Source organism: Brachyhypopomus gauderio, chromosome 8 (genome assembly GCF_052324685.1).
Source record: "Brachyhypopomus gauderio isolate BG-103 chromosome 8, BGAUD_0.2, whole genome shotgun sequence".
NCBI lineage: Eukaryota > Metazoa > Chordata > Actinopteri > Gymnotiformes > Hypopomidae > Brachyhypopomus > Brachyhypopomus gauderio.
Window position 1 is genome coordinate 22,038,027 of NC_135218.1, and position 26,559 is coordinate 22,064,585.

Genomic DNA, 26,559 nt, shown 5'->3' on the forward strand with positions numbered 1-26,559 from the left:
TTAAAAGCAGGATGAAAACCCTGAGCTCTAATCTGGACTGCCCAGGGTGTGTGTGTGTGTGTGTGTGTGTGTGGGGACCCTCACCCTCTCTCTCTCGTGGGCGGCCGTCTTCTCGCTGAGCACATGTGAGTATTTGGCTGCGTTGTTGTGGGTCAGCTGCTCCTGCATCTTCCTCATGATCTGCTCTTCCAGGTCCAAACGGACAGATGATTCCTTCTCCAAACGCTTCCGTAAGACAGTCAACTCGGACTGACGCACATTGCACTCCTGCAGAGAGAGACAGAGACACAGACAGAGAGAGAGACAGAGAGAGAGAGAGAGAGAGAGAGACTTTTGGTAAAAGCATCTCTATTAATTCAAGCATAAAACTGTTTAGTACCGAAGCTGTTTAGAGTAAAGAATGGTCCTTTTATGACGGCCACCTCTCCCTTAACCAAGATGCAGATCATAAACAAGTTGCTGTCACACACACAAACACGCACTGAAAAACTTTCAGTAAGAGTAGCAGTGTATCACCAGTCTATAGCCAGACACTGTCCACTCTATTCTAAACATACACACACAAATGTACTGATATTGATAACAGTCCTGTTTGGTATAAATCTTCATTGATATGGTTATGGCTCCTCACCGTAGTCACTCGGCCCAGACTCTTCTCTGTCTCCAGCAGCATACGTGTGTAGGTGCTGTACGTGGCCTGCAGCGCCTCCTGCTGGCTGAGCGACTGCGCTATGAGCTTACGGCAGGTGGCGCCTTCGAGCTCGGTGCGGTTCAGCTGCACGGTGAGGAGCTCGTTACGCTCCTGCTCCCGTAGGATGGAGTGCTTGTAACCTTCCACCTCTGTGTCCAGGGAACGCACCTGCTGATTGGCCAGCCTAGGAAGGGGGAGGGGCGGGAGGACAACAGTGTAGGGACTGCTGAAACTGCTGGGTCAATATTTACAACAGCAGCAGGTCTTTTTCTTGTCCTTAAGGAGAGTACAGCTTCCACACACACACACACACACACACACACACACACACACACACCGGAGGGTCTCCTGCAGGGTGGTGTGAGCCTCGTTTCTCCTCTTCATCCCCACCAGGCTGCTGTTCCACTGCTGCAGCAGTTGCTTGCGCTCCATTACAAGAGAGTCCATCTCCATCTGAACCTGGACACACACACACACACACACACACACACACACACATACATACACACACACACACACACACACACACATACACACATACATACACACACACACACACACACACACACACACACACACACACACATTCGTACACACATTATAACACATGTTGCATTTATACCTCTCAGCACAGAAGGACTGATTCAACGTCTAAATGCTGGTTCACGTGTTCATTGTTCCAAGCTCCAGACACACGCATTCAGCTCATTGGTTCAGCCAGGTGTGGCAGAGAACGTGAGTGCTGCGTGAGCTGCGCGAGCGTGGCGTGAGCGTGACGTGAGTGCTGCGTGAGGTGTGTGAGCGTGGCGTGAGTGCTGCGTGAGCTGTGTGAGCGTGGCGTGAGCGTGGCGTGAGTGCTGCGTGAGCTGTGTGAGCGTGGCGTGAGCATGGTACGAGTGTGGCGCGAGTGTGGCATGAGCGTGGCGTGAGCGCTGCGTGAGCTGTGTGAGCTGTGTGAGCGTGGCGTGAGCATGGCGTAAGCGTGGCACGAGTGTGGCGCGAGTGTGGCGTGAGCGTGACGTGAGCGTGACGTGAGTGCTGCGTGAGCTGTGTGAGCGTGGCGTGAGCGTGGCGTGAGTGCTGCGTGAGCTGTGTGAGCGTGGCGTGAGCATGGCGTAAGCGTGGCGCGAGTGTGGCGCGAGTGTGGCGTGAGCGTGGCGTGAGCGCTGCGTGAGTTGTGTGAGCTGTGTGAGCGTGGCGTGAGCGTGGCGCGAGTGTGGCGTGAGCGTGACGTGAGCGTGATGTGAGTGCTGCGTGAGCTGTGTGAGCGTGGCGTGAGTGCTGCGTGAGCTGTGTGAGCGTGGCGTGAGCATGGCGTAAGCATGGTACGAGTGTGGCGCGAGTGTGGCATGAGTGTGGCGTGAGCACCCCACCTCGGTGACAGCCTCTCTGGTGGCCCGCGTCTCCGCGGCCTGAGCCAGCGTCTGCGCCTCATACAGAGCGATCTGCTCTCTCAGCTTCTCCTCCTGCTTGGTCAGCCGCTCCACGTACAGGTCCTGCAAGACACCAGCCCAAACGCACGTCACCCAACGGTGGCCAATCAAAACGCAGCTCGCGTACAGCGGCCAATCAGAACGCGGCTTCTGTGAAGTAGCCGGCCTGAAGCAGCCAAGCCGAATTGATGCCAAGCACAGGGGACCGTTTACATATGCACAATAAATACATGATTTAATCATTTCACCCTCACAAAGCAACGCTGCCAACGCACTGATAACGACCTTTTAACGACGAGAGGAAAATGATGAAGAAAAGCCTCAGATTTAATAGTGGCAGCTCAGTGCTGATCTACTACTGCTAATGAATTTCATTTAAAAAAACGAGACTAAATGTGTTATGGGAGTTGGGAGGTCCTTGGAGTTGACGGCCCTGCGTGTGCCTCACCTGCTTGTGTTTCTGTAGCAGGGCGTGGCGCTTCTCCACTTTTGCCTTGTGCGTCGCGTTCTTCGTGACGATGATGTCAGAGCGCAGGTCAGAGGTCACGTCCTGCATGTAGTGGAGCCTCAGCGCCAGGTCCCCCCCCTCCGTCTGCAGCTCAGACACTGCATGAAGCAATGATGCAGACACGGGACATTAGAAGGGCGGGGGGGGGGGTGCTGGATGAAGCAGCGGGGGGTGGGGTGGAAACAAGGGGACACAGCGGAGAGAGAGAGAGAGAGAGAGAGAGAGAGAGAGGGAGGGAGAGGGAGAGAGAGAGAGAGAGAGAGAGAGAGGGAGAGAGAGAGAGAGAGAGAGGCCGCACACATGCTGTAGTGCTGAGCTCGTCTAGCTGGGCTCTAAAGCTTCGCCGCTTGGCCTACGTCAGGGAGCAGCTGTATTTTCATGTGTGTGTGCGCATTGTCTGTCGGGACACCTGTGCAATAAGGCTTCTCCACTCTCAGTCAATTGTGCGTTTATAATTACTTGACATTACTTGAATAATTACAGCAGTTAACTAGTCCAGGCTGAAGAAGGTGTGACGAGGGAGCGGGAGTGTGTGAGGGGCTCACCGCGGCTCCGCTGGGCCCGGGCCTGACCCACCCTGCTGCCGTGCTGGCACCTGGCCACCTCCAGCTGCTCCTGCGCCCGCCTGTGCTCCTCTTCCGTCTGGGCCCGGGCCCGGTGGCGAGCCTCCAGGCGGCCGTGCAGCTGGGTCAGCTCCTGCCGCGCCACGTACAGCTCCACGCCCAGCTCCGTCTGCTGGCTGCTCACGGATCGCTCCAGCGCCACCTGCTGAGGGCGAGATGCTACGGTCACGGGGAGCCTGGCCTCGCACTGGCCGGGCCCACTCCGTCGCCTGGGGGACGAGCACTTCCTGCAGGCTGGCTCCACCCCAAAAACCGACGGCACCCAACGTCGGCTGTTTAGGGTCGTATGGGCAAGCAGATGGTTCGGTTCAGGGGTGGTGGATTATGGGTAGGACAGCAGACCTCCAGGAAGTAATCCGGTGGAGACTAATCTCGTGGAGGGCACTCCCTGATGATGCATTCAAAGCTTGTGAAATAATTTAACCATGAAATGGGGATGGGCCGGTATACCCAGAAACCACATAAACAGGTCGTAATGGAAAAATACACTCACGGGCCACTTTATTAGGTACACGTTGCTAGTACTGGGTTGGACCCCCTGTTTAACTGCCTTAATTCTTCGCAGCAAATATTCTAAGGTACTGGAAACATTCCTCAGAGAGTCTGGTCCATATTGACATGATAGCATCACGCAGTTGCTGCAGATTTGTCGTCTGCACATCCATGATGTGATTCTCCTGTGGAGAATCTGTGGACTGTGGAGGCCATTTGAGTACAGTGACCTCATTGTCGTGTTCAAGAAACGAGTCTGAGATGATTTGCGCTTTATGACATTATTCGGCTGGAAGTAGCCATCAAAAATTGGTACACTGTGGTTATAAAGGGATAGACATGGTCAGCAACAATACTCAGGTAGGCTGTGCCATTGACACGATGCTCAATTGGCACTAATGGGCCAAAAGTGTGCCAGGAAAATATCCCCCACGAATTGTATCCTCAGTTTCCTGTTCGTAGCTGACAGGAGTGGCACCCGGTGTGGTCTTCTGCTTCTGTAGCCCATCCGCCGTTCAACGTGTTGTGCATCAGTGATGCTCTTCTGCATGCCTCGGCTCACTAGATATTTTCTCTCTTTCTGACTAATCTCTGTAAACCCTAGAGATGGTTGTGTGTGAAAATCCCGGTAGATCAACAATTTCTGAAATACTCAGACCAGCCTGTCTGGCACCAACGACCATGCCACGTTCAAAATCACTTAAATCACCTTTCTTCCCCATTCTGATGCTTGGTTTGCAGCAGAACGTCTGGGCCATATCTACATGCCTAAATGCATTGAGTTGCTGCCGTGTGATTGGCTGATTCGACATTTGCGTTAATGAGCAATTGGACAGGTGTACCTAATAAAGTGGCTGGTGAGTGTAATAGGCAGTCAAAAGAATGCAAGATTTCCAAATATGTACTTATGCTTTCGCAAAAAAAACCCAAAAACAAACAAAAATTGTTACAGGTATAGCTGAAATGAATGGGTTGACCTTTTCCTTTAGCTCAAGATTGAGTCTCTCCAGCTGACCACTGAAATGGGTCTTCAGTGCGATCTGAAATCTCTTCATCAGAGGCTGCGGGAGAAATAGAACACAATTTAGAACGCAACCGGATGATAGCATGACATTCAGCACCAACAAATTCAACTTATTCCACGTACCATACTCATAGTGATAGAGCAAAAGCTAAAATATATACCCCGAGAAACATCTATCCAAAAATATACATATCCGATGAAAGTGAAATGGTACATACATGCTCAGGATCCAAAACAATAAGCTCCTCTTCATCATTGTCTTCCTCCTCATTTTGTGTTGCCATGGCTCTCTCGTCTCCCCCTACGTCCTGGAGGGAGCAGGAGACGCCATTATCAAGGTTTTGTTTGCTCAGATGATGACAAACATTACAAGACTGATGAAATTATATTCACATGGGCACTCTGGAGACAGACAGGGAATAATTATATGTTCCTAGTAATATCCAAGTGACTTCAAATGATAAAGTTAAAATGTGCTCAATATCATTTGACCATAGAAATATCTGAGAAGTATTTAAACCCTAAATTAACAAGTTGCTTTATTTAAAAACATAATTGTCAGGCTTTCATCATTACCGTGGAGGTGAGGTGTAGCAATGATGTTGAAGGATCAGGCATGCTGCTACCGCCTTGCTCTGGAACACACATTCCACACTTGAGTTCACAACCATCACACCTGCTACGCTGCTACGCTGGAGCTTTGAAAGCCAATGAGTTAACAGTGACACCTGGTGGTTAAAATAATCGTAGCACTCATAGGTTTAGAGCCGCTCCAGACCGACTGCTCCAGACCCTGACACGGACCGCGCCTACTGGCTGAAGAAGCAAACTCCACAGCCGGCAGCAGCTAAGAGGTGGAACCCGCCCTGAATGGTTAACCGAAGGCCGCACGGTCCTGAGCCCGCAGGGCCCCTAGAAAGGGGCAGTTCTATCCAGCTGCTGGCCCATAACCCCCCTCTGCACAGCGTGGAAGATCCTGTCTAGCATCACTGTGGCTAAAATGGATAGACACATGGCTCAATACATGAGCAGGGCCAAGAAATACACTGGCAAGAACACCAGATCTGTCATGCCAGCTACTCGAGACTGTAAGTCCAGACAACCTGTGCACCACATGTACTGACTACAAGAAAGCTTTTGATTCTATGTCTACAAATGGATACTAAAATGCTTGAGGTTATAAGAGACTTGATCATGGAGCTGTGCGAGACAATCCTTGAGACTCCAGGCCAACGGCACGATTCACCAGCTAGTGCAGGATTTACCAAGTAGATGCCCTGTCCCACGACTGTTGTGCACATGACCAAACATCCTCACTCAAATCACAACCAAGAATGCCTATGGATAAGGGCTATGGGATGGAGCAACCATATAGTGTATATGTTTGCATGTATGTACTCTAGCTCATTAAATTTGGCCATGGCATTTAGTGAAACAATTTAAGATTACAAACATTTAAAGAAGTCCACTTTTGACAAATGAAGCACTTTTTACATCTTTTACTTCAACCTCAGTCCAATGGACAGCACAAAATTTTAATTCTATTAAAATTCTAACAATATTGATTAAACTACAGCTTCCAAATATTACTGACACCTTATTCTTGTGTTTACGGCTCTTTTATCAAATCCAGAGCAAACGTCAACATTTTCCACCTGGTATTTCCTCAAATCCTGGCTAATGAGAGCAGACCCAAGCAAACCTGAGTGTGTGTCCATGATCAGAAACGTGTCTGATGCACTGGCTGCAGTGTGAGAGTGGGTGACATCACCACCGCTGGACTCCACCTGCTCCACCTTCTGGGATTCCCCCTGTGTAGAAACCATGAAATCAGTTCATTAATTAACACAGTGACCAAAAAAATTAATATCGGACCATTGCTCCCAATACCACAAAGGAACAAACACCACCAGACTGATACTGTACTGATATTGACGATACTTGAGTGCAAACATTGCATGAAATACAAACAATACCTAAAGCTTGGCCATTTTCAACTGCATTTTCTCTGACGTTGTCTTGAATAACATTTATATTCACAGTCACACAGTCATGGCACCAATGCCCACCTCCTGGGTGGCAGTAAGGGCAGAGCCCTCTGTACTCTCGTCTGGTTCACCCAGAATGTCTGAGTGTTCCTGGATGAAACTTCTCCTCTCTTCTTCCTGACCCCCGTTGCTTCCAACACCATACATCTAGAAACAAAACATGCATGAAAAACGTAAAAATATCATAGAACAATATAAAACATGCCTGTAATCAATAATAAAGTATCTAACATCGCAGAGATAACTCTAGGTAAGGTTACCTTCTCTTGTCCTTCCTGAGTAATTACAAATTCTGGAGTTAAACGTGTAAAAAAAAAGCAAAGCTGTTATAAACTAAACGAGTCTGGTTAAATTATACCACGAAAACATGTTATACATCTGGAAAGTGACATTAAACGTTCATTCTGAATTCAATATAAAAATCTTTCTCTGTTCATTTTATAACGTCTCTGAACATCTTGTTTGAGGGACCTGTTGCTAAGAGACCATACACTTCCGGAGGAGGCATCGCTTTTACTGAGAGTTAAAATCGAAAATAACGATAACTATAATAATGCATACAGAAATACACATGTCACTAATGTTATTCCCGACGGTAGTTACTTTTTAGGTTTTGTGTGGCTTTGTACAAATTCACGTGGAAATTAATAACACAATGTAAGTCTTCCCGCCTCCCTGAACACGTTTAATTCCATTGGAGGTAGTTGCTCCTCCCGGACAGCAGGGGGCGATATTCCACCAGTTTAGCGGAAGTACGAGGGGAACCGGGTTAGGAGCGACTTCATGGCGGCCTTGTAAATAAGATGGAAAAGGAGTCGGGGAGAGTGAACTAGCTAGCTACATGACTCGGTATTTTCTTTTTAATTATATATGTTTGATACCACAAAGACATTTTGTTTGTCTAAAACATCTCTCCTGTTTATAAACGTCTCTAATTAGTTGTACTGTATCCGACTGTTTTATTAGTTTGAGCTAGGTATCAAGGTCTGATGCGCCATCATTAAGAATAAATGGATGTAGAGTGAATGTAAATAAATACACGTGCAGTCTTTGGTGTGTGGTGCAGATAGCTGCTTACTAACTCTAGGGCCCCAAAGCTTTTCAGACACTGTGGTCAAATGCTTTGTTGATCACATTCAACAAACATGTTTATGGTAGGATAGCTGCACAATTTTCATTATTCCCACATTTTCTTCAGTTCCAGGGAATAAGAATGAAGGTGAAAATAAAGCAGTGGAACGGCGTGGCGTCCTGGTTGTGGGTCGCCAACGACGAGAGCTGTGGCATTTGCAGAGCTCCCTTCAACGGCTGCTGTCCAGAATGTAAGTGCCCTTTCAAAATGACACCTAACAGCTTATTGAGACCGAAAGGGCAAAATTTAACAGTGGCACCCATTCTTGCCCGCACTTCTCAACACCATATCTAGCTGAATTCAAATTGTAATAGGTACCTGGTGTTTACGTGTAGCTTTCGTGTGCAGGTAAAGTCCCCGGAGATGACTGTCCTCTGGTCTGGGGTCAGTGCTCACACTGCTTTCACATGCACTGCATCTTGAAGTGGTTGAACTCGCAGCAGGTCCAGCAGCAGTGTCCAATGTGTAGGCAGGAGTGGAAGTTCAAAGAGTGAGAACTTTCTCAGTCAAACCAATTTGTGTAGATAAAAACTCAGGCTGCATGACTTGCATTTTATTTTCTAAAGCGTTTTATAAACTGTTTTTCACAAAGTAATAGCTTTTCCTTTTTTATTCAGGGGGGACACATCATGAGGTGATAAGTATAAAGTATTGCCATCATCAAATTGCTGACTTATTCTTTTAAAGACAATAAATATGTACTACAACCTAAAGTCAATAAATATGCTAAAATACAACAGACATGGATTTTGTTCTTTAATGACTGATAAAAAGACAGATTAAAAGGTACAGTAACATTTAGCATAATAAAGTTCTTTCACAATGATCAAACACCAACAAACCAAAACCCTCCAGAAAAGCCAGCATAAATGTAAAGGGCACTCTTGGAAAACCCTGGGCATGCTGGACATACCACCCCTAAGTCAGTGTTTGGTCAGTGTGAATGAAATGTTAATCTGCTCTGTAGCTAAACATCTTAATATATAATTACATGGAATCCTGGCTCCAGGTTGAAGGAGAGCTAGGCTGGTAATATAGGAGCAACATCACATTATAGCACAATTATACTTAATTAAACATCACTCAAAGTCCAGGGCCACCGTTTATAAGACACAAATTTTCCTGAATACAGATTTCATTCTTACTCTATCAATGGATCTTAAAAATTATTTTCAGCCTAGTGGACTACGAAAATTTGCCTAAACTCACTCAACATGTGAGTGCTGAAACTAGGGTGTGTCGTTTTTCTGGGGTATTTTTTTGACCAGCATCAGTAAGAATGCAAGTTTGATCCTACATCACCTTGCTGCTCAAATACTTAAAACTACAGCTCCAACAATATGGTGGCATATTTTGAGTTTGGCCACAAATTCATGATGCAAGCTTTCGAGAGTTAAAAGGAGCAACAACGTAACATGACCAGTAGAATATTAATCACGAAATGGCCCAACTAACAAAGTTCAAGCAGAACATACGTGTCAAGTTTTGGATTCTTGATGTCAGGAATGGCATTTGATCCTTCGCGGCCCATAACAGCAAACAGCCAGAAGGATGTAAAAGGGGCCAGGGAAGGTGGTGCCAGGGAAGGTGGTGTCGCTGTTAGGAGGGTTTGGACTCCAGATGACTGAGCACGCGCTGCCATTCTGCAGGCCCTTTTCTCCACTCAGGATGATTTCACACACAATACGCTGCTGCAGAGCTCCCGGCCTGACTCTCAAACTAAAGAGTGCTAGTCAGCTGTGGATTTTTCACCCTGGTGCATACAATCAAATGGAAAGGAAATCACCTGATCGCAAATCAGCTCTGTAGCGTTAAGGTATAACAAATATTGGTTCTGGATGTGTGGTGAGGAAGTGCTCAGAATAGGAGAGTTGGTGTAGAAACTGCTTTCGTGGCCAAAAACTGTATGAACAGGGAGAAAACTTGATTGTTGATAAGCATTTCTGCATTGTAGCACAGCCTTATTTCCAAATGATTCCTCAGACATTACGGATCCAGGACTTGCGATGTAACAGCTAGATCCCAGATCTCATCTCTTAATCTAATATTCCTAAAGCTCATGGACCAATTCAAGCATAGGCTCCAGACGGGGAAAACATGTTTGCACTACAAATGGAGCACGGAAAATGTGCTGGAAGAATGCAGTGTCTTCACAACTTACATAACTTTAGACCAAAGTGAATAGAGGTAAAAGGGGTGCAGGTCCTCAGTAGGTCACAGCATCTGCAGAGGGATAAGGACCTTCTACAAGTTAAAAAACCAAAGGTGTTTGCTGGACACATGCACAAGCAGGTCGGATGGTCACAACGACTACGGTTTTTTGGAGTCTTGCGTATTCCGCCGCCTGACATCATTTAAGTCCACTGGTGTGAAAGCTGCAAAATGACAACAAATAATGAAACCCTCTGTATATACTGCAACATAAACAAGTCAAGAAAAAAACAAACATGTAAACACATGCTGACAGTGTCCTGATGGTCTATACATAGTTTAGTTGCTATATATGAAAGTATAAAATAAAGATTAAAATACACCTGCATTCATGTATAACGCTGCACATTAATACAATGATTCTAGGTCTTCTTTAACTTGCAGTGATGATGTAAAATAACCTTCATGTACTTACAACTCAGGTTGGGGTTTGGGGTCCTCTCCACATATTTCTGAGGTCCTTTATTACTGCTGTCATTTCCCTGACAGGACTGCATCTCCCTCATCACACACTGCCAGGCTTCAAAAACAAGATATGTCAAACTGTTAGATACAAACAACCAAGTAAGTCAGAAACTACAACGGTTTATGCATCTATAGGTTAGCATTCCACGTGGGTTAATATGGTAGTTACTTAGTAAATGGAATGTTACCAGCACATTGGTGTTAACATAGCGTCACTTAGTAACATAGGCTACATGAACATGCCCCAAGTTACGTACTATATTGAATGAAGCGCACGTTCTCCTCGTGTGCTGGTGTGAGCAGCTCTTCTGTGTTCGTCGGGGAGCACGCTCCTGAGGTCTGCTTGTAGTTCTGCACCATCCTTGGAGCTGGTGAACTGATGACAGGAGACAGATCGGTTTATCCAGTGAAAGTTCACGCTTGCCTAATTAGTTGATGCAATCACCATCTACACAACAGGCTACGCGCAGGCGCATTTCTGTAGATGTGAGGACAGGCCGGTCATAAAGTTTATCACCTGTTCATGTTTGTTCTTCGTGGTGTTAAGGATACAGCTCTCCTCAGAGGAAGCAGCCAGCAGTCTCAAGAGCAGGCTGCTACAACTGTTAAAGCCTGCAGATGTAGCTATTGCTTTTTGAGGACGATGTTCCCCCCCCCCCCAAGCTTCCTGCACTGACTTCACCGGGATGATCGAGTTAATTATGTAGGAGGACTCCCACCATGGAGGCTGGACCGGGCTCTCCTGCAACTCGGCCACCCGCCCAGCCAGCTAACGTCAAGTTAGCCAACCTAGCTACAGTTAGCCTGCCTGCACCAGCTATATGGTGGACACGGGAAACGTCCCACTCGGTTAATTAACTAGTTTGTATTTTTCTCACCCATATGAACATGTGAAAGGTCCTAATGAGGTGTTATGTGCTGGAAACAGGAATATGAGTCGCTCCGCCCCAGCCGAACGCAGGTAGCGTTACTGCGCTAGCTAGTTAGCCCCACAGCTAACCAGCTAGCGGGGTTAGCCCGCATAGCCAGAGGTGAAGACGAAAACGAGCGTTCATAACCGTTTACGAGGAGAAGCGTCGTCAAACGTGGTGTCGAGCGCTCGTCGCGTGTGTGTGTTGATCTGTGTGTTAAATGTCGCGGTGAAACGTTAAATTTCCCCGTGCTTTGATGAGACGCTCACTTACAAACTGCCAAGTGAAGTCCTTTGTACTAGCTGAGGCTCCCAAAACAATGTAGGTGGAGGGGGCGTGGCCTACACTGCAGCACGGGCAGGATGGGCAAGAACCAGCAAACACTCATCATTTACTTCAAAATGCTTTAATTAAAAAAGTATATAAAAAAATTAAGACAGCATTCGTAAGGTAAAAACAAGATCCAGAATTATAATTACAACAAACATAGATTTCAGGATAATAAACATGTCCTAAAACAAAAGCGAATTGTCTTTTTTTTAACAGGTCAAAACTACTGAGAAGTAAAAGTATTATTTTTTCATGATTAACAACCGTCCATCGCTCAAAAAAAGTATCTGAAGTACAGACGTTAAAAAAAATGACATCGAAATGTTCATCTAGCCCATATCATACAGCTGAACAAAGCTGACTGCTTTGTTTCCTATTCTCCAATATGTACAGCTGTGCCCCATCACTGATGGAGGAGTGCTTCCCTGTGCGATACACTGCTACATCCCAATTGTAGCTATTAACCACTGCATTCTGCCATATTTCCAGGCCTAGAATGGTGATTTTGGGGCACCCATCAACAAGGAATCAGAAGAAGAGTTCTGCCATAGTATCAATGGCTGCTCCCTGGTTCCACTCCGGCTCCTGTGTCGCCGAGGCAGCTGAGGAGGAGGAAGGGTTGCGGTGAGGAAGGAGGGCAGTGTCGACTCAGTCTCCACCCACCCCAAACATCTCAACCAGGTCCTTGTAGTCTTCGTCAATAAGGTCAGCAGGCTTCTCGCCACACTCGTTCTTTGCTTCCCGATCAGCACCAAGAGACAGCAGGTACCTGGACCACAAAAATGTATCACATTAACTGAATGAAGGAGGAGGAGGGGGGTAATCAGCTGCTAAACGCGTTTGTTAAGACTGACGAGACAAAAAAAAAAAAAAAAACTCACTTTGCGATCTCCGGAAAGCCGTCGCTGCAGGCCATGTGCAGCGGCGTCCAGCCGTCCTCGTCTCTCTGCATGATATCAGCCCCGAGGTTCACCAGCAGCTTGACGCACTCCAGGTTCCCCGAGAGCACCGCCTCGTGGAGCGCCGCCATGCCTGCCACGAAGGGGAAAATCATCCTCAAACACCCCGATTCGGGCAGCTCCATTGCGTGGTTAACTTACGAGACAAGAGTCAAGTGAAATCTGCGAAGGCGCGAGCACCTTACCGGAGTGGTAGATGGTGTCGAGGGTCACCCTCTTGGTCCGGATAAAGCGTCCGATCCTCTCCAGCTCTCCGTGGCGAACGTAATCCTGGAAGACCACGTCGTTGGAGAAGTGCACGTTGCGGATGGGCTTGGTGGATTTGCGAGGGTGACTGCAGGGCTCGGGGCTCTCGGCCTTGGAGCCGCAACCCTGGTATGTCACGTTTGGGGTCACCGGGCACGGATAGTACTTCATCTTCCTCTGAACCTTCTTATCACTCAAGAAACAAAACTGGAGATGTCAATATATAAACCTTCCTCAGAAGTGTTGCCTTTCTTTATAATCGTTCTATTCGCCCTGCTTGAGGCTTTGTCTTAAACTCTATACTGCTTGATCTTCCTGAAGTCTTCCTGAGGTGTGCAGGTCTCTTAAATCTTTCAGGGCAGCTGGTCAGTAGTAAGGGTGTGAATGGCTCTGAGCTTTATATACCCTTCACCAAACTATTTTTGTACCATTTTCTCACAGCTCCAGTAACAGAATTGGAAGATGAGTGACTCTTGGCTCCGCCCACTCACTCATCATGTCTCAAATGATGGGAGATGTAAACTCATCCCGTCTTCTTCAGTAAACACAATCGCTTATAGCTTGTGGTCACGCACACAGGCAGGCAGTAACATCTAGTAAACAACCAAGAGGTGTAAAAAGGACATTGAAGCTTGCCAGACTCAGCAGAGATCAACAGCCTTATCTAAACTTTCAGCAATAGTGCTGACAAAAAGCCAATAAATGAAACGTTTGCCAGCAAAAGGGGCTATTTGAAGCCCTTGCTTTATTACACTGCTACGCCACTATGCCACAAACCAGATAACGTCTATATTTAGCTGAAAAACTAATGTGATGAGAAATGACCAGAACTGTTAGCTCATCGGTCCGCTTTAAAGTTGACTCATTAGGAAGTAATTACTACTCAAAGCTTGAACCTCAATTTAGAAAGCTTACAATATCAATACTTTCTGGCCAATTCAAAATCCAATCATTTTAAAGACAAAAAAAACAGAACAGCTAGTGTAACACATTTGTCTTCCATCTAAATGTAGTTTCACAGAGATGAGAGCCTAATTTATTAATTGCATAATACTGTACTCTTACTATAAGGACTTGCATTTCTGATACAAAGTCCAAAGGCAAAACCATCGTTTGAGACGAGCAATAAAATTCAGTTCAAAACGTCTAGGACAACTACTTGAGCAGTGACTACAAACTGCAGACAAACGTCCCTCTGGGATTCACAAGTGCAGTCAGGCCACAGTATCAGATTTAGAGAGGGAATATCTACCCACCAAAGTCCAACTGATGACTAAACTGTAAAGAAAAGTCAGAGTTTCAGATTTCTCTGAAATTTTTTTTTAATTCAAAATCTTAAATGAACACAGGAACACCGCATTTGTAACCAGTTTTTGTTTATTTAGCCACCAGTTTATTTTCCACATCAGTTTGAAAATGATGGAATGCTTCGTTTCTGTTCACTCAACCTCTCTCTCTCTCCATTACAATTTTCAATACGGGAGGAAAACAAAAACAAAACCCTCCCCAAACTTTACAGATGTCCCTCCCCATATAAAGACCTCCCCCTTCAACAACCCCGTAATAACCACCCCCTCCTAGAAACATCACCCCCGATATTCACCCCTCCTAGAAAAATGAAAACACAGCTAGCTGGTGGGGGGGGGAGAAAAAACAAAATCGGTAACCCTGTCCCTGGATGCACGAAACGACCAAAAACAAAAAGGTGGATAAAGTTGGACTCGCACATGCACTTCCCCTCCCAGCTGCACAGAGTGCACGGATGGCCGGACTCGCACCCAGGTGGCGTGAGGGAGATGACTGGACCACACAAGGGCTGATGGGGAAGCCGTTCCCCAGCTTTCATGGAGCTGCGCTTAAATGTTAATCTTCCACCATCTCAGTAACCAATATACAGAATCTCTGCCGGCATTATGAATGAAGTGTTACATGATTGGTCGTCCTCCACCCCGAAGCCCAACATAACGAAGAGGCGGGGCTAGTACGCCAGTCATCCACCCTGGTCCCTGGCCCTCAAAGTGAAAAATTTTTTTTACACAGAATTCCATTCAAAAAAAAGAAAAAAAAAAAATTAAAATAGAAATTTAAAACAATTAAATAAAACATACCAATCACACCTATAAAAAATAATTCAGTAGCCAGGTATTGATTTGTTGGGGGAAGATGTATAAAGGGGAAAATGAGCAGAAGGGGAGAAGTACCTCAGGTGCATCACAGCAACATCTGTAGGTAAATGATAATGGCCCATTAAAGACAGAATACAATGTTCTGATGAACATCCTAGCAAGTGAATGACCCTAGCACCCTGAGAGATCCTTCCATCCCAGTCACCAAACTCTATTGTGGAGGAACAAATTAACCAGCTCACTTCCCTTCTCTGCTCGAGTTTATACTCCAAATTAAACTGTCTTTAACACTGATCTCTGATCAGCAGAGGTGGTGGGCTGGTAGAGAAGCTAATGAAAAATTACATAAAAGCCTCAAAAACCTGAGGATGAATAAGCTTTAATGCCAACACGGGGGTTAAACAGTTAGGCCAGACAGAAAGCATTAAACGCTTTCTGTAAATTTAATGTCGTCCCCACACCCACACCCATCTCCGAGACCCGGCTGTGACGACCAAGTCGTCAGTCTGGGCGGGAGACTGGTTGAGGTGGAAACAGTTGCTAAAGTGGCAGGTTGCCAAGTGGAGGCCCAGTAGCTGCAGGATCGGTTGGGAGAAGCTCCAGAGCTCCCGGGATGGGGAAAGGCTTAGAGTGGAAGTGGTGGTGGTAAAGGGGCGTCTCTTCATCTCCTCCTCTCCCCTCCACCCTTATAATTCATCGTGTCCTTCTTCTGCGTCTGAATCGGCATCCTCCTCAGTGTCCTCGAGATCCAGATCCTACACACACAAAAAGATCATTGGATGAACTTCAAGCTTAGTTCCCATTTGATGGTAGGTTCCTGCAGTCGTTGCCTCATACCAACAATGTATGGCAAGCAAGTAAAGCTACGCAATCAAAGAACGCTTCGCCATTAACACCAGTTGGACCTGAGCAACCCGTCTTGCCACAAACATGCACTGTAATTCCTTGCAAACGAATTGGCACATAGGAAGCAAACAGGCCGGCCGACACTCGCTCACAAATCTGCACACTCATCCTCGGGCTACAGGGCCTTCAGGTTGTCGGAGGTATGTGTAGAAGGTCGGGCACTGCAGGAGTTCTAGTTGGGATTGAAGCCGGCAACTACAGGCTGTGTAAAGCCAGCAACTGGGTTGTTGGGTGTAGAACTGGACTGGACTTTAGGAACTATGGAATCAGATATTCTTGGTGACGGGACTGGGTCCCATTTGCCAAGACACTTTGTATATATGGCTGTTGATGTTTGGCTGAGGTCAAAGTGCACATTAGGAGGTGCACTTCATTAGCCTTCCTGGCCGTTTTAGCGATTTCCAACATGTAAACCATTACGAAGTGAGATGCGAACTCCTGTCCACCATTCCTTTTGTTCCATAAGCTACAACCAAGATGTGCTGATGGAATCTTAATAAAGCTACGTGATACTTACATCGACCTCTTCGTCGTCATCGTCTCCTGCTGGTGCTCCTCCCTCCTTCCCACCACTCTCCAGGAACTTGGTGAAGCCCTCTAGGGTCCTCTCCCCACTGTAGTCAATTATCTGCAGATACAAATGAACAGTGGGTATTCAAATATGGTACAAAGTTCAAGTAATGAGATCCAAAGCAGCACGCTCGCTGGTTTACACATAAAAAAAAAAAAAAATAGCAGTATTGCTCCCGCAATCTCTTAAACTACCAGAACACACGCATAATAAAATGGTTTTCACAAGGTCACGTTGTCTCAACTAATGACAAACAAATTCACATGCAAAACTTCGTCAAATTCCAAGGACCCGGCTTGTTACGAACATCTAAAGAAATCTTGATTTACAACCATGGTTCAAAATAATAAGTCTCTAAAAATACCAACCGCAACTGTTGCCAAAGGCAATTATCACTCTTGATGAGGGATTTGAGGTAAGCCATTGTCTGGCTTCTCTCTTATGTAGAGGTATTAAGAGGGCGTTTTCCCGCACCTTATATTCTTAGCTGCAACAGTTGCAAACAGCTGAAACTCTTACAGGAAACCTCATCAATCACTGAGGTACCTGAAGCAGATCAGAACTGGGCTGGTGCTGCTAGAAGTTGCAGCACCTGGAACTGAACACCCTTAACACAGGGACTCAACACTGAAGGCTCAGGGTCACGTGCCAGTTAGAAAGGCCACGTGCAGTTTGAACTTGATCTTCCTGGCACACAATCGGCCCACTAGTCTCTGGGTCAGTCGTCTCCGGTTGTCCACCACACGTGTTGCCAAAGCTGTAAGCCATCAAAGTAGGAGCCCAATAATTTCGGATGGGGAGTTTGTTGGCCGTTGCTCATGCTTTTAAAAATAGAGACCACCATCCCCAGCCACAGTCAACAACGACTCTTGGAAGGGTGCAGGGGAACGTGAGGAGACCTTTGGGTAGGGTGGGTGAGTGCTCAATGAAAAGTGAACTGAACTGAAAAGTCAGTCCGGATAAAACTGCAACGAGCAATACACAACAACCCCGTAAAACTATGTAGAAAGGTGATTAAGGTGATTGTCATGGTCTGGCAGTCAAGGAGTGCGATGAAAGCAGGAGCCTCACCTTCCTCTCCTCCCCAGCAGGGAAGAACTTCAGCGTGGGGAAGCTGTGGACCTTGACGGCCTCGATCTCGTTGGCCGTGGAGTCCATCTTGGCCACCACCACATCTGGGCTGTCCTTGTACTTCTCCCCCAGCTGATCCCAGATCGGGGCCAGCTGTTTGCAGTGACCACACCAGGGGGCATCTGCATGAAAGAAAAGCCGTTTGAGAATAGGAATTGCTGCTACGATTGCAGTCATTTTGGTTTTGTAAAGAATAGGACCTCAATGTTAACAGATCCAGAACACTGGCAAGACTAAGGCAATGCAGACAATCATCTCCATGTCAGTACTGTTCATCTAAATATATACACACAAAGCTGCAATGACTAGTTGTGGTTTGTGGAGCATAGGCTAGCTAGAAGCTACTCCATACATGTCCCATTTTCCAACATGCAACTCATTTTTGTATGAACATGAAAATTCAATATATGGTCACGAAGCAAGACAGAACATGACAAAACGTTTTAAATGATAAATTTAAATGTTGAAGCTGCAATCAGAATGCACTGCTCTTAAAGTCTTCTTAAAAATGGGACCAAGATTACTAGAAAGCACATTAAATTAATAAATAAAATTAAATACAACTCATCACTGTCTAGATGGGCTACATTTATTTGGTAAGCCAAAATGAACAATGACAGGCCAGAGTAAGAACTCAATTTTCACAGAGATATTAACTATATTCTCTTTGACTAAGCAGGTTCTCCATCAGTACACTAGCATCATTATCTTCACCTGAGTCAACAGATGGTGGTGATAGGGAGAGACTTCAAAGGAGTTGAGCATAAAGCAACATACACTGAAAACCATGAGGGAATTATTTGTCTACCCTCAAACGCTGCTTCTGGGTTTGTCTGAGGTCAAACACAAACAGCTGTGAAACTCCTGCCACGCCCACATAGTCATGCCAAGGCAGAGGGCCACAGTGGGCACGTGCCCGTTAAGCACCCCCACAAATACACCCTCTCTCAATATGGACACTCCAAAGCCCAGGGGAAGCGAGCCCAACCCAGCAACTGAAAGAGTCCTTCACCTCCTTCGCAAAGCAAGTTTGCAGATGGCACAAACACAGCGGCGTTTCAAATAGAACACAAAACATCGTCTTCCAGTCCAACACGCTACACTGGGAATGAGTGAGGAAGATGGGATTGTTCTGTTGGTGACCCCTAGAGTCCCTGATCAGGGATTAAGGGGAGGGGGGGAATAGGAGAGGCAGGACAAAAGGCATGAAGTAGAGAATGTACCTCAAAATAAAACCGGGCAACTCCCCAGGGAAATATCAGGCCAGCTGAATACCTGTTCTGAGAAGCAGGCAAGCTGATGCAGCTTCAGTGCCAGCCAATGTCAAGGTCTTGGTGAAGTGATTCAGCTACAAGTCAACGTTCTCCACGGAGGAGACAAAACACTTACAGAACTCAACGAAGACATTCTTTTTGGGATCGAAGACGACTTCCTCGAAGTTCTTGCCCACCAGAACATGGACTGGGTTCTTGTCCCAGTCCTCAGGAATGTCTTGGCTCATCAGATGAGCCTGTGGATAAAAGAGATGTTGCATGTTACGATGGTGAAATAAAAAAATAAAATAAAAAAACCAAAAACCCTAAAAGTTGCATGTTTTGGATTGGATCATTGGATTTTTTTTTTGGGTAAATTATAACCAACCAAACCAGATTTTCAGGTTGCAACTCTTGCCGGTAAACGCACAAGTAGCAGTGCATTAGGGAGTGTAGGCCTGTTTGAAGGCTTCTTAGACATGGTCCGAGTAAGCTGTCGAATGTCTTCGCTTATATAGATGACGTGTCTACTTTAAAATTGCCATTCGCCTAAATGCACTTGCAAGAAACATCTCAAGCTAGGCATAACTGACAGATGTAGAGTCACCAAGCCTGTTCCACACACATTCCCCATCAGTCCTCAACCCAAAACTCCTTTACTAGTGTCAGTGTGTAAGAATGTGAGGTTTTCACAAACATCAACCCAGCTTCTAGGTCTTCGAAAAACACTACCACAAGGTAATAAATCACTGCTGACACCTCCACCTAAGGAACATCGTACAAGTGCTCTACACCAAAGTGATTTCTGACCATGAATCAACTGGCTTTGTGCAGAATCTTCCTTAGAACACTGACCCGCTGCAAGATGCACATAATCTCTAGATTGCTCTGGTAGTGAGACCACTGTCCCCCAACCCACTCCAAGGGCATGTCTAAATGGAAATATCCTCCGAAAACACCTTCGCAAGTCGAAAAGAACCCAGACCCCAAATAAAATCCCTGAATAGATCATTTCACCATTACTTCAACAAGATCAAGTTCATGGCCAACCAAATACACTTTCAGGCTTCAACTGCCAAAAGTTTGCCACCAAACACTAATGGCTAAGCGATCAAATTAGCCAGAGATATTACAGCAGCTAATTCCGTGGGCACATATCCAGGGAGCCTGGCTATACCTTCAGCTTGCCCTCTGTGAAGGACTTGCAAAAGGTCACGATGTTCTCCGCCGTGATCTCCCACGTCTCCGGCTTGTACTTGGTCATCTCGTCCTCGAGGGTTATGAGGCGTAGGGCCGGGCACTCGTCCTTCTTCAGGCCGAAGAACTCAAGGATGCGCTGGTTGTCGTCGACGTCGCTGTCGATGAAGATGAAGAGGATCTGGGGGTGGGGCGAGGAGGGAAGATTACGGGGCTGCAATCTGCCTCAGCACAAAACAGTCGAGCAAAGCCTCAATTTTAATCCCACATGAGAACAGAAGAGAAAGTGTCTCATTTCCCTCTAGAGCTCTGAAGGAGCACCGCAGGCTTAAAGCCCACCGTGACCTCTTCATAGACCAAACAGTTCGCCATTCTCACCCACCTTGCCCTTGAAGCCCGTGGCGGCCTTTTTGAATTCGTCCAGCTTCTCCTGAAAGTCCTTGCTTGCTTTTGGTACAAACAGCAAAATGTGGGATTTGATGTCTCCGCCAAAGATTTTGGGAGCAGTCTGTGGGGTGGGGGGCACAAAGGAGGAACATCCATTGCAACTAGTGTAAAACATCCACGTCAATGCCCAACAGATGAACATGCCATTTATTCATCAAGTGGTGTATATACCAATTACACATCAACATACAGCCCTCTGGTTTCACGCATTTATTTTACAGTTGTCACAGGTTACCTGCTCGGTGAACTCGATGACCAGGGGAAGTTGGTTGGCCTTGATGAAGCTGAGGAGACTCTCTTTGGTAATCTCGCCATCATACGCGTTACGACCCTCATCAAACTACACACACACACACACACACACACACACACACAAACATAGAAGACGCACAAGCTGGAGACTTTCGGTTGTATTTCAGTAGAGTTAAACTTCACACCACATACATCCCCACTTGGGGCTACAGACTACACAAACAGTAAAATGGCTTCCGTATCACCACAAGAATGATGCCACAAGTGCGCGTGTGAAAGCTTATCCAAACAGGGACAGAGCCAAGTGTTGGTCTGTCTCCTGTTTTGTGGTTTCTGCTGAAGCTGCTTGGTGTTTGTGTCGCTCTTTAGAGAGAGAAAGGGAGAGAGAGCCTGTGCAACACAGGCAGGGTGAGTGCGCAGAGGGTGAGACTGCTTAAGGCAAGGGGTTAAGGTGTCAGGAATGTCTATGCCTCATTATGGGGGAGGGTCAAGAGCAAACTAGAGCACCGAATTCACTGGCAGAAACCTCCTGTAGATGAGACAGCAGAACGGGGCCAGAATGAAACCTTCATCCTGCACAGTGAAAGACTATGAATAGGACTGCATGTTTTAAAAATATATTTTAATACACATCCCGTTTGTAGTAGGAAAAAAAGGTGCATTTACACATTTATCGTGGCACCAAGAGCTTCTCCAACTTCCTTCGGGATCAATTCAGATTCTATCTGCAGCCTTATGCTTTATAACTTGGTTTACATGCAGCTGTGTGAAAATAGCATGTACTTTTTTATATAATACAATTTTATTTTATATAATTTTACTATTTATACTCCATTATAAACCATTCATATAGCCTGGTCTAGAAACTGTCTAAGGAACCGGTCCTTGTTAACTACTAAGCCAAAATTATTAAACAGAATTAAGCCCCAAGAGTTTGGCATAGTTTTTTTTTTTTTTTTTTTTTTTTTTTTAATATATTATATATATATATATATATATATATATATATATATATATATATAAAATTTTGCCTCACTCGACCACGGTTAGAGCAGCGTGGCCAAAAGCGGGAAGGACCCTGGAGGCGTGACGGGCCTGCCGGCCCAGGTCAGGCTAACTTTAGGGCCCTACGTGAGCCAGCGGGCAGTAGAAATGAAGGAGAGCCTGGGTCAAGTTCCCAGGCTACGAAGGAGACGTGAGGGAGGCGTGGGGCACGCAGGCACGTGTCCTCAGGGAGGTGGAGGGGGTTGTGGGGGTCAAGTAATGAGGAGAATCTGTCGCACGTAGACAGCTCGAGTTTTGCAACCCTTGCGTCAGCGGGAGGGCCGACGGCCCCCCGTTTAAAGAGCAAAACAGCATGTGGTCGACATCATTATACTCCTGTTGCTCCTGTTGAGACTGACCGAGTGACCGGCTTCAGATTTGGCAAACTTGCAACACAAATTTAGAGCAGATCGTGTATGGATCTTAACTGTATGAAATTGTGACGATGCCGACGGCCATGCCTTAATTCTCTTCTGATGGAGTATCCTTACACATTCCATGGGTCCATTCATATGAAGCACCATCATGATGTAACTACATCCCTTTTGATCGTTGTCACCCTGAATCTGTGGCCTTTCAGCAGGGCTTTAGACAGTATAGTCATACTGTAATGTACATTAGTATAACTATCCAATTTTTAAAAATTATTTACATTTACATACATTTAGGCCTTGCTGTGCATTACATCCTTTATACGCTAGATGTTCGATCCTACCTTGAAGTAGAGGACTAATGTGCACTACTTGCATTTCAGTTTATATTAGTATTAAAATAAGTTCCATTTACACCAAATCCTACAGGTTTGACAGAGTTGGCCACACATCAAAAAGAACCATGACTGTAAAGTACCTTCTTAAACAGTACAACGGTGTCCTTGGTAACCTCGAACTTGGAGAAGATGGCGTCGTCAGAGGTGATGCCAAACGGAACGTCGTCGACAGCCTCCGCTGCTTTGATGTAGGCCTGGGCAGCTTCAGATTCCACGTCCTACCAGCACGACAGGGCGCACACACACACAAAGATTATGCCAAGCAGCCCCTCCTCTCCCAGTGGAAACCATTCACAGACACGCCTGCACCAACACCGAAGGGTGTGAATCGGGAGGGGCTGGTCAGATGTGCCACGCAGCAGCACCTGTAGTCCCTCCAACTACCCAACACGCAGGAAACCGCAGAAATCGCTGAACTAGCCGAATCACTCAGGGCTGCTCAAGGATAGATGCAGGCCTCACCGATGTCTAAACACGCACCGCATCTACGCAGACAGGAATCCAAAACTCGCCTTCCTGCTACAGACACATCCACCGTGGATCATCTTAACCTTGAAGTCTAGACGGTTAGAAGAACGTGGCCACGCTGGCCCATCGGCGCGCACCATTCTGTTCAGTTCTCACCTTGAAGAACCCGATGACGGCAACCTCGCTGTCGGCGATCAGGGACTCGGCCTGGGCCACGTCGTTCAGCGTCCGGGCCGCTGGTCCCGTTCGCTTCTTCAGCCAATTCACGATGTCGTCAGCCTGACGACCAGCTGCGGGCACACGTGGGACAAAAGGGGTCACGTGACCGAGCAGGGACTGGCTGTACACTGGCACAAAGGTGTGTGGGGCCTCTGCAGGCCAGAAGGCAGACGTAGGAGCTCCAGGTTCACGGTCAGGATTCCAGATGAGAGGCTATACAAATTCACACATGACCCAAATGTGACTATGCACACAAAGTGGAGGATGTGTTTAAAATGCATCTTTCAAACATTTAGGTAACATTTCAAACATTTAGGTAACATTTCAAACATTTAGGTAACAGGTTAAATTAAATACTAAATACTACAGGCAGTCACAGGTTGTTTCTAAATCAGGCCAGATTAAGCCTTTAGACCTTTTCAAAATGGGTTTTTTAAAGTTTGTTCATGTTTCAAACCATCACACCAAGTCCAATTATTTGGAATTCTGCCTAAACTGGTAGTAACAGAACAGACTGTGTAGGTGAAAGCAGTAAACACTGATGTAACATTGCAGCAACAGTAGCAGTGCCCACAGCTCGGGCTTCAGCACGGGTACTAAACTAAACACATTTTTAAAAAGGAGGAAAAAAATCTGGGTTCCAGATCTGCCTGGTTGAGTCTAGACCGGTACTAGGATCCCGCACATAGAGCAGGCAAACCCTGGTGCCGTGGAAGCAGGATTTGTCTGGAGAGGGGGCAGTGGAGTTCCTCAGGATCGGGTTACACATTGCTCAGAGAGCAGGAATGAGAGGCCCCGCCCCCTACTGGAGGAGCAGACCACAGGCAACGTGAGGAACTGCACATCTCCCTCAGCTGGCCGAGTGCTCCGAGCAGGCGAAGGAAGGCTACACGCTCCCTCCACCACGTACAGAACGCCCTACACGTCTCCCAGCAGATGTGATCAGGGCAAAACACAGGCATTAATCATACTGGTTCCTCAAAGTTTCATCAGCACCGCTCATAGATAACATCTGTACGTCCCTAATGCCTTGTGCGAGAAACAGCAAGACCTAAACAGGACTGGACTAAACAGGACTGGACTAAACAGGACTGGACTAAACAGGACTGGACTAAACAGGACTGGACTAAACAGGACTGGACTAAACAGGACTGGACTAAACAGGACTGGACTAAACAGGACGCCTTTCTCTCAGCAAATAAGACACACGAACCCAAATTGTGAATTAAGTCACAAGGTAAAAGTTCAGCGAGCCCACCAGTGCCGTGCGAGTACAGCGGCACACAGCCAAACGCCCCACACTTACCCGAGTATTCTCTGGGTAAGCTCTTGTCTCCACCCTTGAAGAACTTGATGGTGGGGTAGCCGCGCACCCCGAACTCCTGCGCCAGCTCGGTCTCCTCCGTAGCGTCCACTTTGCCCAGGCGGATGTCCGAGCCGTCCGCCTTCAGTATGCCAGCCGCCTTGGCGAACTCTGGCGCCAGGGCCTTGCAGTGCCCGCACCATGGAGCATCTGTGAAACGACAGCATCAAAGAGATCTGAGTCCCACTGGCATCAAGTAAGAGAGACATTTAAGAAAGGACAAAGTCATTTGCGTGATCACACATTTTACTCAGGTGTTATGAAAGACTCATGAAACGTTATGACTGTGCAATGATTTGAACTTCCTCATCTTGGTCCATTCACTGTAATAACTTGCCTTGTTGGACGGTAAAAGTCCAAAGTTCACGACCATTTCGCTCGCACGTATAACGCGTCCGGGACCAGACCGGGACCGCCGCTCGTGTTATCTGCGCGCTTCGGTCGTTCCGGTGCCGTGGAGGCCACGGAGTTCACGCCGATGTACACGTCAACCTACCCGCTTAACGGGAGGAGCAGGACACCCGCCCCCTGCACGGAGCCCTCCTCCACCTCCTCCCCGGGGGGGGGGGGGGGGGGGGGGGGGGGAGTACAACTCGTGGACGTCTGTGAGTGGGCAGCACCAGGGCCCATCACCCGGGCCGAACCACACGTCTGTGAGCGGCCGATCAATCCGAACCCGCACGACGTCGTGTTAAAAAACGGAGACGGACTATGGTGGATGTTAAACGAACCTCACCGTGATATTTGTACTACGTTAATCACTTGGCCGACGTGGAGGTTGTGAGATTTGCACGAAGTTGAGGTTATGGAGAAACTTGTGTGTAATCCACACACACACACGCGCTCGTATTAAAACGTGATCCGTGAGGGACCGAACCTCCTGGTCGAGTCTCTAACTACACAGAGCGAAACTAAAGTTTAGTCCAACTACTAAAAACACAAACATATCTTATAATGTCTCGCAATAGGGACTAATGTTACCGAGCACTGCTGCATGAACGGATGGCCTAGAATAATCATCTCTAATTATTACTAAATCTCAAACACGTCCTCTGCCTTGCCTTTTGTAACTTAATTAACTACCAATCTAGCTGCTTGGACATGCTTCACAATAAAAAACGAAAACATTGTTTAGTCGACGTTCATGATACGGCTCGCTGGCCCAGCAGCTGCTCTCGGTTCGGCTCTCTGGGTTTTTGCATATTCCTGCATCGCACCGCTACCTCAACACCGCCGAGCTGGGTTTGCGATGCAAATCTCGGACACGGACGGTACTTACAGAACTCGACGAGGATGTTGGGGTGTGCTTTGAGCGCCTCCTCGAAGTTGGTCTTCTTCAGGACGAGAACGTCCTCCTCCTCGGAGATGTCAGCCCTGCCCGCCGCCGCCAGCGCACACAGGAGCACCAACTTCAGCATTGTGGAAGGACCCAAGTGAAGCTTTTAGGAATCAAAAAACTGGACAGGCCGTTGGCGAGGCAGATATTCTTTCTCTTCGAGCAGTTTTGAAGAGTTGTCTGAATTTTCGTGTCTGCCGCTACTAACGTGGCAGTGCGCGCAGGAACCAGAGAGGTTGGCCGTACTGCGCATGCGCATTTATCAGCCCGAATGCCTTTCGTGTTGAATTGTGACTGGACCGCGTCTGCTCGCACCTGGAAGTGAATCAGGCCCGCAGCGCAACATCTCTTATCCGCTCACACTCACTCACACCGCGGTTACCGTCCGGATTTAACCCAAATTA

General features: G+C 47.0%; 5 protein-coding genes across 6 annotated transcripts in view; 1 reads left to right on the forward strand and 4 right to left on the reverse strand.

Moving 5' to 3' along the window:
- Positions 1-8,403, reverse strand: part of ccdc40 (coiled-coil domain 40 molecular ruler complex subunit) — a 19,413-nt gene extending 11,010 nt beyond the window's left edge. The window contains exons 1-12 of the mRNA XM_077015474.1: positions 8,270-8,403; positions 6,841-6,966; positions 6,474-6,582; positions 5,348-5,406; positions 4,990-5,079; positions 4,725-4,808; positions 3,178-3,397; positions 2,573-2,730; positions 2,065-2,187; positions 1,029-1,150; positions 632-875; positions 85-267 (exon numbers count right to left, since the gene is read on the reverse strand). Coding sequence (XP_076871589.1) covers positions 85-267; positions 632-875; positions 1,029-1,150; positions 2,065-2,187; positions 2,573-2,730; positions 3,178-3,397; positions 4,725-4,808; positions 4,990-5,079; positions 5,348-5,406; positions 6,474-6,582; positions 6,841-6,966 — 1,518 coding nt within the window. The 5' untranslated portion in view covers positions 8,270-8,403. The remainder of the gene's footprint in view (positions 1-84; positions 268-631; positions 876-1,028; positions 1,151-2,064; positions 2,188-2,572; positions 2,731-3,177; positions 3,398-4,724; positions 4,809-4,989; positions 5,080-5,347; positions 5,407-6,473; positions 6,583-6,840; positions 6,967-8,269) is intronic.
- On the forward strand, positions 7,511-8,688 carry anapc11 (APC11 anaphase promoting complex subunit 11 homolog (yeast)). Of its 2 annotated transcripts, XM_077015479.1 has the most exons (4): positions 7,511-7,668; positions 8,018-8,141; positions 8,300-8,441; positions 8,569-8,688. In XM_077015479.1, exons 2-4 carry the CDS (start codon positions 8,033-8,035, stop codon positions 8,582-8,584), a joined length of 267 nt encoding a protein of 88 aa, XP_076871594.1. In that variant the 5' UTR covers positions 7,511-7,668; positions 8,018-8,032; the 3' UTR covers positions 8,585-8,688. The 2 variants fall into 2 exon arrangements, with proteins under 2 accessions (XP_076871594.1, XP_076871595.1); XM_077015480.1 differs by lacking the exon at positions 8,569-8,688 and having other exon boundaries at positions 8,300-8,445.
- Positions 8,689-8,694: 6 nt separating this feature from the next.
- On the reverse strand, positions 8,695-11,868 carry LOC143521941 (mapk-regulated corepressor-interacting protein 1-like). Its single transcript, XM_077015478.1, has 4 exons — positions 11,145-11,868; positions 10,885-11,003; positions 10,578-10,682; positions 8,695-10,326 (listed from the first exon to the last, which is right to left on the reverse strand). The coding sequence occupies exons 1-4, from the start codon at positions 11,150-11,152 to the stop codon at positions 10,262-10,264; spliced, it is 297 nt and encodes a 98-aa protein (XP_076871593.1). The 5' UTR covers positions 11,153-11,868; the 3' UTR covers positions 8,695-10,261.
- A 97-nt stretch (positions 11,869-11,965) lies between these two features.
- On the reverse strand, positions 11,966-13,489 carry ppp1r27b (protein phosphatase 1, regulatory subunit 27b). The gene is made up of 3 exons (XM_077015477.1): positions 13,013-13,489; positions 12,750-12,900; positions 11,966-12,637 (listed from the first exon to the last, which is right to left on the reverse strand). The coding sequence occupies exons 1-3, from the start codon at positions 13,242-13,244 to the stop codon at positions 12,517-12,519; spliced, it is 504 nt and encodes a 167-aa protein (XP_076871592.1). The 5' UTR covers positions 13,245-13,489; the 3' UTR covers positions 11,966-12,516.
- Positions 13,490-14,432: 943 nt separating this feature from the next.
- Positions 14,433-26,408, reverse strand: p4hb (prolyl 4-hydroxylase, beta polypeptide). Its single transcript, XM_077015476.1, has 11 exons — positions 26,099-26,408; positions 24,763-24,969; positions 23,394-23,527; positions 22,850-22,987; positions 20,940-21,044; positions 20,640-20,765; positions 20,238-20,438; positions 19,197-19,317; positions 17,748-17,929; positions 16,623-16,733; positions 14,433-15,954 (listed from the first exon to the last, which is right to left on the reverse strand). The coding sequence occupies exons 1-11, from the start codon at positions 26,235-26,237 to the stop codon at positions 15,886-15,888; spliced, it is 1,533 nt and encodes a 510-aa protein (XP_076871591.1). The 5' UTR covers positions 26,238-26,408; the 3' UTR covers positions 14,433-15,885.
- Between the last annotated feature and the right edge of the window lie 151 nt (positions 26,409-26,559).